The sequence below is a fragment of the Crocuta crocuta genome, unplaced genomic scaffold (genome assembly GCF_008692635.1).
Source record: "Crocuta crocuta isolate KB4526 unplaced genomic scaffold, BGI_CrCroc_1.0 scaffold70, whole genome shotgun sequence".
NCBI lineage: Eukaryota > Metazoa > Chordata > Mammalia > Carnivora > Hyaenidae > Crocuta > Crocuta crocuta.
The window spans coordinates 17,829,367-17,842,996 of record NW_027528417.1 but is presented as its reverse complement, the minus strand read 5'-3'; the positions used below and the strand labels follow the sequence as shown (position 1 = coordinate 17,842,996).

Below are 13,630 nucleotides of genomic sequence, written 5' to 3'. Positions count from 1 at the left end.
GGGTAGGGTCCAATTCATGTAAGATCTTTTAGATCATGTTAAGGAGTGTGATTTTATTCTGAAATAAATAAGTTGTGGAAGCCATTGGAAGATTTTGAGTAGGGGATAACATAAATATTTTTATAGCCCTTTTGTATATTGAGCTGTAATTTATATGCAGTGAAATGCACAGATTTTACGTGTACAATTGTATGAGTTTTCACATTGCATATGCCATGCAACTCCATACTCTTATTGAGGTAAAAAGTTTTCTCTTACCCCAGAAAGCTCCTTTATTCCTCTTCCCAATCAGTCCCCACCACTAGCACCTGAACAACTACTCTCTTTTCTTTTACCATAGATTAATTTGTCTGTTCTAGAACTTATAAGTGGAATCATTCACATATGTATTCTTGTGTCTGGCTTCTTTTACTTACCAAGATGATTTTGAGATTCATTTCTGTTCTTGCTTAGATCAGGAGTTCATTGGGTATACACAGTATGTATACCCATTTTTCTGCTCTTTTTTTTTTTTTTAAAGTAATTTATATGCCCATTGTGGGGCTTGAAATCACAACCCCAAGATTAAGAGTTGCATACTCTGTTGACTGAGCCAGCCAGGCTCCCCTCCAGTTTTTTCCCCCTATTTTGTTTGTTTTTGAAATGTCTCTGGCTAATGGAGGAGAATGGATTGTAGGTTTTCTCATTCAGACATTTAATAAAGGAACGCTGGTTGTCTTGTTTACAAAGGGGAAAACATTTTGTGTGAAATGAAGAATGTAGAAAGGATAGGGCCAAAGAATGATAAAGTCATTATTAACATCTTAGGAACATCTGTCTGTGTGGAGGCAGGTGGAAAATAATGGTACTGCTCCTCCCTGGCTCCCCTTTTAAATCAAATATGAAAAATTTCCTTCAGTGAGTGCAAAATTCAGTGGTTCTGATGAGATTCAAATGCATTAGGATCGTAGAATTTTATATTGAGAAAATACCTAATAAAGTACATGGCAGATTTTTCAAGGACCTTATTTATAAGATTTTACTTTTTTCTCTGGAATTGACCACATCTTATAAGATTATTTGCAAGACTGGATTGTAGGACTAGGTCTACTCTGACATGAGAACTAAGACCTTTTACTAAGAATTTCTAGTGACTGTATTACATTATTATATTTTTAATTATACAGTTCCATTAAAAATTTTTTTTCTTATTTAAAGATAGAACATTACAAGGTTTAGTTTTGCTTTTGGTATTTAACTTTTTTCAAAAACTCAGACTTATGTTATTTGAACAGGTATGATAGGGTAGTTTTGCTTTCTTACATTGTATGTAGGGAGAAATGTATTTTTTTTAAGTTTAAATTGACAACATTTACTTATGTGTGTATGTATATATATGTGTGTATGTATATATTTAAGTTTATTTATTTTGAGAGAGAGAGAGTGTGTGTGTACAAGTGGGGGGAGGGGTAAAGAGAGAGGGAGAGAGAGATTCCCAAGCAGGCTCTGTGCTGTCAGTGTAAACCCGTATGTGGGGCTTGATCTCATGAACCCTGACATCATGACCTGAGCTGAAATCCAGAGTTGGATGCTTAACCCATTGAGCCACCCAGCCCCCTCCCCCCCCTTTTTTTTTTTGATATAAGCTTTACACCCAGTGTGGGGCTTGAACTCAAACAACCCCAGGATCATGAGTCACATGTTCTATCAACTGAGCCAGTCAGCTGCCCTGACAATGTTTACCTTTTTCTTTTTTATCGAACATGTGTTTATTGCTGGGGTGCCTAGGTGGCTCAGTTGGTTAAGTGTCTGACTTTTTTTTTTTTTTTGAAACTTTTTTTGTAAGGTTTATTTATTTTGAGAGAGAGAGAACACACAGGCAGGGAAGAGAGAGAATCCCAAGCAAGCATCACACTGTCAGTGCAGAGCCCAACGTAGGGCTCAAACTCACAAACGTTGAGATCGTGACCTGAGCTGAAATCAACAGTTGGATGCTCAAGTGACTGAGCCACCCAGGCGCCATCTGACTTTTGATTTCAACTCAGGTTCTGATCTCAGGGTTGGGAGTTCAGGCCCCGCATTGGGCTCTGCACTGAGTGTGGAGTCTACTTAAAAACAAAACAAAATGTGTTTATTGGGATAGTGTTCCACTCATCTTGGTTCAGGGTACTTTTAGTGCTGCTTCCGTCTGAAGGAACAACTTCCTGTAGCCTTGCTCTTCCCCCTGCAAAGGACAGTAGAGCAGCCAACACATAAACTACTGTTTGTGCATGGCCAAGAGGATGGTGATTTTGTAGCATCCTCGGGACTTCACATCCATGATGTAGGACTTGAGTTTCTGCACCAAGAGCTTCTTGTCCTTCCTCTTCTCTTCCAGGGACAATGAGTAGAGGAAGTCCTTTGCGAGGGGCATGTTCTTGTGGAGAGGTCCTCCTGGATGGAAAGACCTTTACTTTTTATGAGTCTGTTTTCAGTGAGATAGAAATTCTAAATTAGAAGAATCAGCATTATGTATGTTTCTCTATGTTTCTGTATTTGGCTTTGGTCCCATGGTATGGAGAAAATCCTTTCTCACAAATTATAAACAGTAACAGATTTTTTTTAGCAGTTCACATTTACTGAATCTCCTTATTCTTTTCAGTTTCATCTGATTTAAAACTTAAGGAGGGTTAGTAGGACACTTTGTTTCAAAGTTGAATCTGACAATATCTAGCAACTGTTCATATTTTCTTTTCATAAATCTCAAAGACAAGAATCCAAAACTTAGTATGACCATGGGCATTTGTTACACATTCCATTCATGTATTTATTACATCATGGTGAGAGCATGCCTCAGCAGTTGTGCCTAGCCTTAGCTAGCATATACTTCAGTGTGGCATGTGTATACTTTAGGATTGTTCTTGCTAGACAGAAGCAGACCTGAATTATTAAAAAGTGCTCTGTGTGGACCTAAATCTTCCTAAACATGTTTATTGGAGGCTCAAATCTATGTCCAAATATGACAGGAAAAGCTTTATTACAAGGGCTGCATGAAATATGAATAACCTTGGCAGCACAAGTTAACTCATTGGTGGTTTCTTCTAACCCACCCAACCCCTCTGCAACCAAATTCTTCTTTTTTTTCCCCCCTTCTGTTTTCCCAGTTTTAAAGCAAAAGCCAAAAGAGAGTTTTGCTTTTATCACTTAAGTGAAGGTGAAATAAAATAGTGTTTTCTTCAAGGATCCCTAGCTTTTCTGGGGGAGGAGCCACTATTACTCTTGGGAAGTAGGAGGAGACTATTCAGATTATGAAGTCCATGGAATGGATGAGTGAAGATGATGCTGGACTAACTTATCTTTACAGAATAATCCCATAGGGCTCTGGCAAAGCTGTAGGAGACAGGTGGTCACCGAGGAAATGGTGTGGTGCAGAAATAGATTTGGAGATCTGCTAGGATGTGTCTGTCTCTGATTCTAGGTTTATTGGAGAATAGAAGGTATGTTTTTTCCCATCTGTATTAAAGAAGGAATGAGGTTTATTGATTTTTAGGAATGTATGCTTTTTTTTTCTTTTTTAGAGTGTATTTATGTAGTGATCCAAGATTTTTTCAGGTTGTCTAAAACTAGTTGCAGGCTGAATGCGACCTTATTCTTATTTTTCAAAGAAATGTTTTATTATTATTATTATTTTAGTAAGTTCTGTGCCCAAAGTGGGGCTTGAATTCATGACCCCAAAGTCAAGAGTTGCATGCTCATCCATCTGAGCCAGTCAGGTGCCCCATTACTCTCACTTTTTATAAGGTTTAAAAAAAAAAAAAATAGTGGCATCTGGGTGGCTCAGTTGGTTAAGCATCTGACTTCAGCTCAGGTCATGATCTTATGGTTCGTGGTTTCGAGCCCCATATCAGGCGCTGTGCTGACAGCTAGCTTGGAGCCTGGAGCCTGCTTTGGATTCTGTGTCTCCCTCTCTCTTTGATCTCCCCTCCTCATGCTGTCTGTCTCTCTCTCAGAAATAAATAAAACATTAAAAAATAATAATAAATAAAAACAAAAAATAGTAGTCGGATTCAAGGCCTCTGTAAAAGTAAAGATTCATTTATATTCTGGATTAAAGTACTTATATAATAATGATGGTGAACAAACATTAAGTGGCTTGATTCAGGATGTTTATAACTGCTAGAGATTTTAGAACATTTTTAAGCTTAGTGATATTACACAAGGTAGCAATTGCAGGAAAAATGATCTCTTAGATCTAGGATTTAAATATATATGATTACATAATGGGTCTCTCTCCCATCGGATTTAAGTGACCATATCTCTGAGATGGATGAAAGAACTGGACTAAGCTGAGAAACTTTTTTTTTTAAGAAAATATTTTTAAGTAATTTTTTAAAAATGTTTTACTTATTTATAGGAGAGAGAGAGACAGCGTGAGCAGGGGAGGGTCAGAGAGAGAGGGAGTCAGACTCTGAAACAGGCTCCAAGCTCTGAGCTGGCAGTCAGCACAGAGCCCAATGCGGGGCTCGAACCCACGAACCGCGAGATCATGACCCAAGCGAAAGTCGGATGCTTAACCAACAGCCACCCCGGCACCCCTTTAGGTAATTTTTATATCCAGTGTGGGGCTCAAATCCACAACCTTGAGATTAAGAGTTATATGCTCTTAAAAAAAAAAAAATGTTACTTGACCTAATTTTTTAATATCCGAGCTGTTCCCTTAAATGTGGAACATCTTCTACATTTCAAGTATTTTACACTTGTAACTGTCAAGACTTAAAAAGTAGGTGGGTTTGTTGCAGGCAGCGAGATAAGGAATCCTTTCACAGTTTCTTAAGTTTAAAATGAGGGCTTTTCTGAGCCCTGCGTAGGCAGTGAAAGTGAGACCCGGTGTGCTTGCCCAGGAACAGACGGGCGGCACGCCCAGGTGACAGGATCTCCTAGGAGGTCACAGCCCAGGGAACGCGTTCTCTTCCTACAAGATCACCAAGCACCTGACGAAGTGCGCCGGAGGAGGGACTGAACAGAAACTTCCTTTTATGATTCAACACAAAGCTAAAATGGTTAAATATTATTACTGTGAAAATTGCTTNACAAAAAAAAAAAAAAAAAAAAAAGAGTTATATGCTCCACCGACTGAGCCAGCCAGGTGCCCCTAAGCCAAGAAACTTGTAAATTGTTATTTCTATTTTAACTTTGAAAAGTTTTTGAGTTAATATTTTATTTTTATTAGTTTTATTTTAAAACTTTTTATTACCTTAAGGCACCTGGGTGGCTCAGTCAGTTGAGCGCCCAGCTCTTGATTTTGGCTCAGATTGTGATCCCAGTGTTGTGGGATCGAGTCCCACATCATGCTCTGTGCTGAGTGCAGAGCCTGCTTGGAATTCTCTCTCCCTTTGCCCCTCTCCTCCATTCACACTCTCTCTGTAAAAAAAAACAAAAACAAAAACAACCCACCCTTTATTACCTCAGTAAACACATATTGTGTGTTTTTGCTTTTAGTTAGATAAATAACCATTAGTAGTGGAACAGAGATCTGGAAATCAGGGAGCTCTCTCTTCTGTGTCGTAGATTAAAGCTCTAAGGGCAACTAATGTAACCACCCTAGACCTGTTTTCTTATCTGTATACTGAATTCAGTAGGCCTTTGCTGCCCAGTAAGAGGGCTTCACTAGGCACAGGTGGTGCTAAGCCTTTGAAGTATGGCTAGTCTAAATTGAGATGCACTAGAAGTGTAAAATACATCCTGGATTTTAAAGACTTAGTACAAAGATAGGAATGTAAAACATCTTATTGCTAATTTGTTTATATTGATTACATTGTTGGAATGAATATTTTGGGTACATTGGTTAAGTAAAGATAATAAAATTAATTTCACCCCATCTCCCCCCCCCTTTTTAAAAAAGTAATCTCTATGCCCGTTGTGGGGGCTCAAACTCATGACCCCAGAATCAAGAGTTGCATGCTCTACTGACTGAGCCAGCTAGGCTCCCTCTTTTTCATTAAAAAACATTTTTTTAAGTTTATTTGTTTGGAGAGAGCAAGTGAACGGGGAGGGGCAGAGAGAGAGGGAGAGCGAGCCCAAGCAGGCTCCTAGCTCTCAGCACAGAGCTCAGTGTGGGGCTCCAACTCACAAACCATGAGATTATGACCTGAGCCAAAATCAAGAGTCGACGCTTAACTGACTGAGCTACCCAGATGCCCTTCTTTCCTTTTTTTTAATGTGACTGCTAGAGAATTTTAAATTCTACACATGGCTTACATTATATATCTTTTGGACAGTGCTGGTACAGACAGCATTTCCTAAACCAACTCATGAAATATAAATAAATGCTCTATGAAAGAGTTTGGAAGAGGAACATGTCCCTTAGAACTTTTTGCAGTGATATAAATGTTCTGTATTTGTACTGTCCAATATTGTAGCTACTTGCTACTGATGGCTACTGAGTACTTGGAATGTGGCTAGTTCTGAAATTGAAAAATTGAAATGTGGAAGAAAGGAACTGAATTTTTAATTTTTAATTAACTTTATTTTTTATGTTTATTATCTTGAGAGGTGGGGGGAGAGAGAGAGTGAGAGAACAGCAAGGGAGAGGCAAGAGAGGAGAGACAGAATCCCAAGCATGATCTCACAGTTTGTTGTGTTGGGGCCAATGTGGGTCTTGAACCCAACAAACTGTGAGATCATGACCTGAGCCGAGATCAAGAGTTGAATGCTTAACTGACTGAGCCAACCAGGCACCCCAACTTTGTTTTAATTTTGTTTTTTTAAATATTTTTATTTATTTCTAGGAGAGAGAGAGAGAGAGAGAGAGAGAGAGCGAGAGAGCGTGAGCAGGAGAGGGTCAGAGAGAGAGGGAGATACAGACTCTGAAATAGGCTCCAGGCTTTGAGCTGGCAGTCAGCACAGAGCCCCACCTGGGGCTCGAACCCACGTACCGCGAGATCATGACCTAAGCGAAAGTCGGACGCTTAACCGACTAAGCCACCCAGGCGCCCCTGTTTTAATTTTTTAACTTTTAAAATTTTAATTAATACCAAATAGCCATATATAGGTAGTTGCTAACGTATTGGGACAGTGCAGATCTAGAAGATTTATGGAATTGTTTTGTTCAAAGACTTGTATTTGTAGGACTTGTTTACCATATGGAAAACTTGCTGTCTTAATGTAAGCCTATGTGTTTATTATGAAAAATGATAAATGGTCAGTAACAATATTATTGAGTACCTGTTATGTAGCAGGCATGTTTAAGTACCAGAAAGAGGATTTGTATGATATATTATTTATTGAGGGCATAGTAACTATATATATTACTCATTTTTTTAACAGTTAAAAAATTTATTTTATTTTTTTAATTTTTGAGAGAGTGGGGGAGGGGCAGAGACAGAGGGACACAGTCTGAACCTGACTCCAGGCTTTGAGCTGGCAGCATAGAGCCCGATGAGGGGCTGGAACCTGCAAACTGTGAGATAATGACCTGAGCCAAAGTCGGACACTTAACTGAGCCACCCAGGCACCGCTCATATTTTGTAATATGCTGGATGTATTGTAAATTCTAAGATGCTATTTGGGCTTTACCATGTTTTCATCAAAGTCTCATTCTTTCCTTTCTTTATGGGTGCCCTTCTTTGAAAAACTGGCCCCTTTTGAAAAATCTGAGCAGTGTGCTGCCTTGTTAAAGGATTTTCTCTTGAAAGGCAAACCTACCCTTTGTAACAGATGATGATGACTTTTTTCTTTAAAAAGTTAACTTGAAGTTAGCTATGCTTTTGGCTTTAACAGAAACATGTACATGTTTACACAGAAACTTGTGAGTATCACCATTATGTAATATTTATTCTCTTTGTATGTTTGTGTACATATATTTATAAGTACTAGCATCAGGTAGTGTTGTTTATTTATTTATTATTCCTTCACAGTGAAAAACGAATGTCATCATGTCTGGAATCAAGCGGACAATCAAAGAAACCGACCCTGATTATGAGGATGTATCTGTGGCTATTCCAAATAAGCGGCATAAAGCAATTGAGAATTCAGGTAGAAATTCACCTGCCTTAGGAAATTATTTATTTCTTTGTTGAGATATGCATCCCTGTAAAACTTACAGGAACTAAAATAAAATGCAATTCCACTACTGTGTATAATTTGAAGAGGGATTAGTTAAATGCTCTGTTAATAGCAGTATGCCATTTGTGGCGTAAAAGGCCAGGAAGACAATCAGGTAGACAGTGAAGTGTCAGTAATGAGACTGGCTGTAAGTTTTGGCTATTGCTCTGTGTTAGATCTAATCATAAAGTCTTATAATATGTATACTTATGTATACAGTGTGGTAGATGATTATAGGTGGTACATTGGGTTAAGTTTTTTATTGTAATTGTTGCGTATTTCAATGTCTATTGGAAAGATGATGGTCTCATCAATCTGGTCGTTTTGTGACTACTTTTGCTTAGGATGAGGCTAAGAACGTTTAAAAATATGATTTAATTATGCTAATTAGGTGTTTCATAGGGTTCTAAGATGTGGTGTAGGTAACTTAAAGGTGGTAAAGAATGATAAAAATTTGAAAAATAGTGATCTAGTTTAACCCCTGCACTTAGTTGCTAGTAGTTAAGGAGCATTAAATTACTTGCCCATGATCATATAATTGGTTGAAGAGCAAATCATCAACTGTGTGTAGCTACCCAGAATGTTTTAAGCTATCTCAGAAAAAGTTTTATTTTTGTTTATTATAATTTTCTTAATGTTTTATTTATTTCTGAGAGAGAGAGACAGCGCGAGCAGGGAAGGGTCAGAGAGAGAGGGAGATACAGAATCTGAAACAGGCTCCAAGCTCTGAGCTGGCAGTCAGCACAGAGTCCGATGCAGGGCTTGAAGCTACTAACTGTGAGGTCATGACCTGAGCCAAAGCTCTACGCTTAACTGACTGAGCCACCCAGGCGCCCCTATCTCAGAAAAAGTTTTAAATGTTCATTTTTGAGAGGGAGAGCATGAGCGGGAGAGCATGAGCGGGGGAGGGAGAGAAAGAGGGGGACAGAGGATCCGAAGTAGGTTCTACGCTGACAGTAGAGAGCCCAATGCGGGCAGAACTCACAAACTGCAAGAACATGACCTGAGCCAAAGTTGGATGCTTAACCAGTTGAGCTACCCAGATGCCCCTAAATTTGACTTCTTCTTTTTTTTTTTTTTTTACAAATAGTTTATTTAAATTTGACTTCTTAAAACAAATTATTGCTGAAATTCATTACCATTTATTTAGATAATAAGTGTATGTAAGTTAACATTTACAGCTGGGTAAAGAAGGCAACCAAGTCATAAAGTGTCGTAGCTCCACAAAGATTAGTTGTTGCTAGAGTTGAAGTGGTGAAAGAAAATTCTTGTCTCTGAGTGCAGTCAAGTCATATGTACCCTAGAAAGTCTTTGTGGACCAAAAATTATTAAATTGAATTCCAAATAATGAAACCATTTCATTCACTGTAGCCTTTCCCTCATTCAGGTGAATTTTATTTATAAGGAAAAGCCACTTCCTTTCAGTAATAAACCAAATAAATGTGAAACTTCTATCCCTTACTCACATGGCATAATTTTTTTTTTAAAGAAAACTAAGAGTAGGAAAAACTGATTGCTTTAGAAACATCATAATTTCAGTTTAAATCTAGTGCAAGTTCCATCCAAATACTCAGCCTAAGCAGGAATGGTTTTTTCTTACTGAGAGACAGTTTGCTGTTCTTCCTTTTGATGTCCATACTCTGCCTAATCCCAAGCCATGTTTTTATTTTTCAGAATTTTTCTCAAACTAGATTTGGTAGGATGTTTCCCTTTGCTTATATTGTTTTGTATGTTGTTTGTGTTTTTATTTATTCCATCAAAGAGATAATGTAGAAATGTTTCTCTCTGAGGAGCTTATAAAACAGCCTTCAGTGATCACAGTTTCTGACTTTCAGCCTTCCTTAAGAGTATCTGCTGGTTTCTACAAAGACATATATAGCAATACTAGAAAATACTCTATTTTACGTGATGAGAAATATTAGTCATTTGCCTCCATACAGACATATCCACAAGAATGTTCACTTATACCATTACTAGTATACACTGATCATTGAAGTTCAGTGGCAACATTGAAGTTGCCAATTTAATGGCATGTTTTACAGTGAGAAAGTGATAATGGCCATCAGAGTATCTAAATCTCTACAGTTTTTCATATACTCTAAAGCATGGGTGAAGATCATTTTTTCATATTATAAACCCCAGAATCTTTTTGCAAAATTCCAGGTTTTTCTTTCTTTTTAAAGATTTTACTTTTAAGCAATCTTTCCACCCAAAGTGGGACTTGAACTTACAACCCCAAGATCAAGAGTTGCGTGCTCTACTGACTGAGCCAGCTGCCCCCAAATGCCAGGTTTTTCAAGCAGTCATTTGGCTCTTTTTCCCCCCTTGTATCTGATATTTTAGACTCTGAGTTGCATATTGAATAGTCATCATCTGAATTTTGTCACCTTTAGAGGCATTTTCTTTTGTTTTTGTTGCCACTGTTTTTTAAAGTTTTTAAAATCCCTGTTAGTTAGCATATAGTGTAATATTAGCTTCAGGAGTAGGAGCATTTTCTTACTTTTGAATTCTTTCTTTGCTTATTCCTTTAGGTAATTGTGGTCAGAAAATGCTGAATTGCTTGCTAGATCCTTCTGTATAGAAGGAAGCTACATGCCTTTTTATGAACTGCTCTTATATCATAGACTGCCTCCCCTCTAGCTAACCAGTTTGCCCTTGGACTATGGTTTTTCACAGGTCACCAAATGTTTCTCCCAGAGTTTTACTAGATTTCTTTTTTTTCTCAGTAATTTTATTTTTATATAATTCCAAACAGAATAATTGTAAGGAATGCTTTTATGTCTTTTATCCAGATTAATTTGCCAATTGTTTATGTTTGCCTCATTTGATTTATCAGTACCCTCCGCATACAAATGCATGCATTCAGGTATATATGCACATCATTGTTTTTAAATCATTGGAAAATAAATTGGACACCTTGTAAACACAGGTGTTATTTCCTAAGGAGATTCTCTTATGTTGATCACAGTACTGTTAACAGAAGCAGGAAATTTTAACATTCATTCATTACATTATGTAACCTGTAGTCCATATTCAACACTTGAATAACTAACAGGGACCTATTGTCCCAGTATTGTATTGTATAACTATTTTCCCCTCTCCAGGATCCAGTCCAGGATCTCACACAGTGCATTTTGTTGTCATATCTCTTTAATCTCCTCAACCTTTCTGTCTTTCTTGACACTAATATTTGAATCATATAAGCCACTTATTTTGTGGAATGTCCTTCAGTTAGGTTTGTTTGATGTTCTCTGTGATTAGATTTAGCATTTGTGGCCAGAATACCATAGAGTGATGTAGACTACTCATTGCATTATGTCAGAAAACACATGAGGTCAGTTTGCCCCTGTATTAGTGATGTTAACTTTTCATCATTGCTCAGGGTGACAGCCACTAGGTTTCTCCACTTAGGAGTCACTGTTTCCTGGGTTTGTTCTTTTGCATGCTGACTTAAATCAAGACGGTCAGTGATTAACTAGACCTTGGATTATTTTATGTTCTTTTTGCAGCTCGAGATGCCGCTGTGCAGAAGATCGAGACTATTATCAAGGAACAGTTTGCACTTGAAATGAAGAATAAGGAACATGAAATTGAAGTCATTGACCAGGTATAATGGTGATAAATTTATAAAAATAACAAAGCTATTGCAAAAAAATCTATACATGATGAATTGAAAAAAATCTATTGTGATAAAATTATGGTTTTTCCCCACTGCCATTCTTTTAAGGAATGTTCTCATTCTGGAAAAAAGGCTTTTTTTTCCACTATAAATAAAATTGGAGAAAAACATAACCTGAAATTCCATCCCAAAAGATAATTCCTCTTTGTTCTTGTGCACAGTATCTTTGTGGATATTTCTTAATGAATATGCATATATATACACACAAATGTTCATATTAATATGTCTATATTCTCTTGCAGACATTGGCTTTTGTCATACTTTTCAATCCTTTGCCAGTTTGATAGGTGGAAATGGTCATTTTTATTTGCTTTTCTTTGCTTATTAGAGAAGTAGAGCCTTTGGTCATTTGTGTTTCTTATTTTCTGAAAATTTTTATAGTGTATCTCTTCTGTCATTTCCATTTTTTTAATGAGTTAACATTTGTTTGTAGCGATTGATTGAGGCAAGAAGGATGATGGATAAACTTCGTGCCTGCATTGTTGCAAACTACTATGCTTCTGCAGGTCTTCTAAAAGTTTCTGAGGTAAGTTTTCCTCATATACAATCAGTTGTGGCCATCCATATTTGTTGGAAGGAGGGGAAATCAGTGTTGATGTGAAATTCCTGCCTTTGAAAATGTATCTTGTATTGGACTTTGGAATTTAAGAAGCCTAGCCTACCTTCCTGGGAAAATACATAAACTGTCAATAATCCCAAGTAACATTTTTTCCTTTTTATTTAATCCTTATCCAGCTAATATTCAGCACTGTTGCTAGGATTTGCAGCTACAAAGTTGAATGAGACCCTGTTCTTTCCTTATTATTCACTTGATTATGTCCACTTTGGAGTAAATTATAGGTAGATTGATTTTCCTAATGAACAGCAATTTGTAGTTTCAGTAAATGTACCCTATTCGGGAAGCCCTGATTTTTTTCCCCACTCTTTATGAAAGAGTTCAAATACACTGAAAAGGTGAAATAAACACCTGTTTATGCATGCTTAGGTTCAGTAGTTTAACATTTTGCCATCTTTTGCTCTATCTGATTTTGCTCTAAAACATTTGAAAATAAGTTCCAGGCATCATGACACTTCACCCCTAAGTACATAAATCATGTACTTCCTAAAGACATTCTTCTATAACTTCCTGATATTATTTGATAACTAGTCCATACTCAGATTTTCCCAATTGTCCCCAAAATATCTCTTAAAGATTTTTTTTCTACAAAGACATTTTTGAGAGAGAGAGAGAGAGAGAGAGAGAGAGATTGAGAGAATGAGTTGGGGAGGGGCAGAGAGAGAGGGAGACACAGAATCTGAAGCAGGCTCCAGGCTCTGAGCTGTCAGCACAGAGCCCAGTGTGGGTCTCAAACTCATGAACTGAGATCATGACCTGAGCCAAAGTCGAACAGCCACCAGGTGCTCTGTCCCCAGAATATCTTTTTTTTTTTAAGGTTTTATTTATTTTTTGAGGGAGAGAGACAGCGTGAGCAGGGGAGGGTCAGAGAGAGAGGGAGACACAGAATCAGAAGCAGGCTCCAGGCTCTGAGCTGTCAGCACAGAGCCCGATGCAGGGCTCGAACCCACAAACCAGAGATCATGACCTGAGCCGAAGTCGGATGCCCAACCGACTGAGCCACTCAGGCGCCCCCCCAGAATATCTTTTAAAGCTGGTTTTTTGACATAGGATCTAATCAAGGTTCATGGGCTACATTTGGCTGTTTTGTTTCTGTAGATTCATTTTATCTAAAATACGTCTTTCACCTTTTCCACATGATGCTGACTTATTTGAAGAGATTAGTTCATTCATGTTTATAGAATATCCCACATTTTCAGTTTATTAATTTTTCCCTTGAGTTATTCCTTCATTCCCTCTTTTTTTTTTTTTTTTTTTTTTTTTTTTAATTTGGT

The 13,630-nt window shown here is 37.6% G+C and overlaps 1 protein-coding gene and 1 pseudogene across 2 annotated transcripts in view; one reads left to right on the top strand and one right to left on the bottom strand.

The window, feature by feature from the left end:
- The window catches only part of YEATS2 (YEATS domain containing 2), a 113,605-nt gene that overhangs the window by 14,316 nt on the left and 85,659 nt on the right, over positions 1-13,630 (top strand). For both annotated transcript variants that reach the window (XM_077754481.1, XM_077754480.1), the window contains exons 3-5: positions 7,875-7,992; positions 11,571-11,668; positions 12,174-12,266. In XM_077754481.1, the coding sequence (XP_077610607.1) occupies positions 7,893-7,992; positions 11,571-11,668; positions 12,174-12,266 (291 nt within the window). In that variant the 5' untranslated portion in view covers positions 7,875-7,892. The remainder of the gene's footprint in view (positions 1-7,874; positions 7,993-11,570; positions 11,669-12,173; positions 12,267-13,630) is intronic.
- LOC144223751 (small ribosomal subunit protein eS27 pseudogene) lies at positions 2,152-2,392 on the bottom strand (annotated as a pseudogene).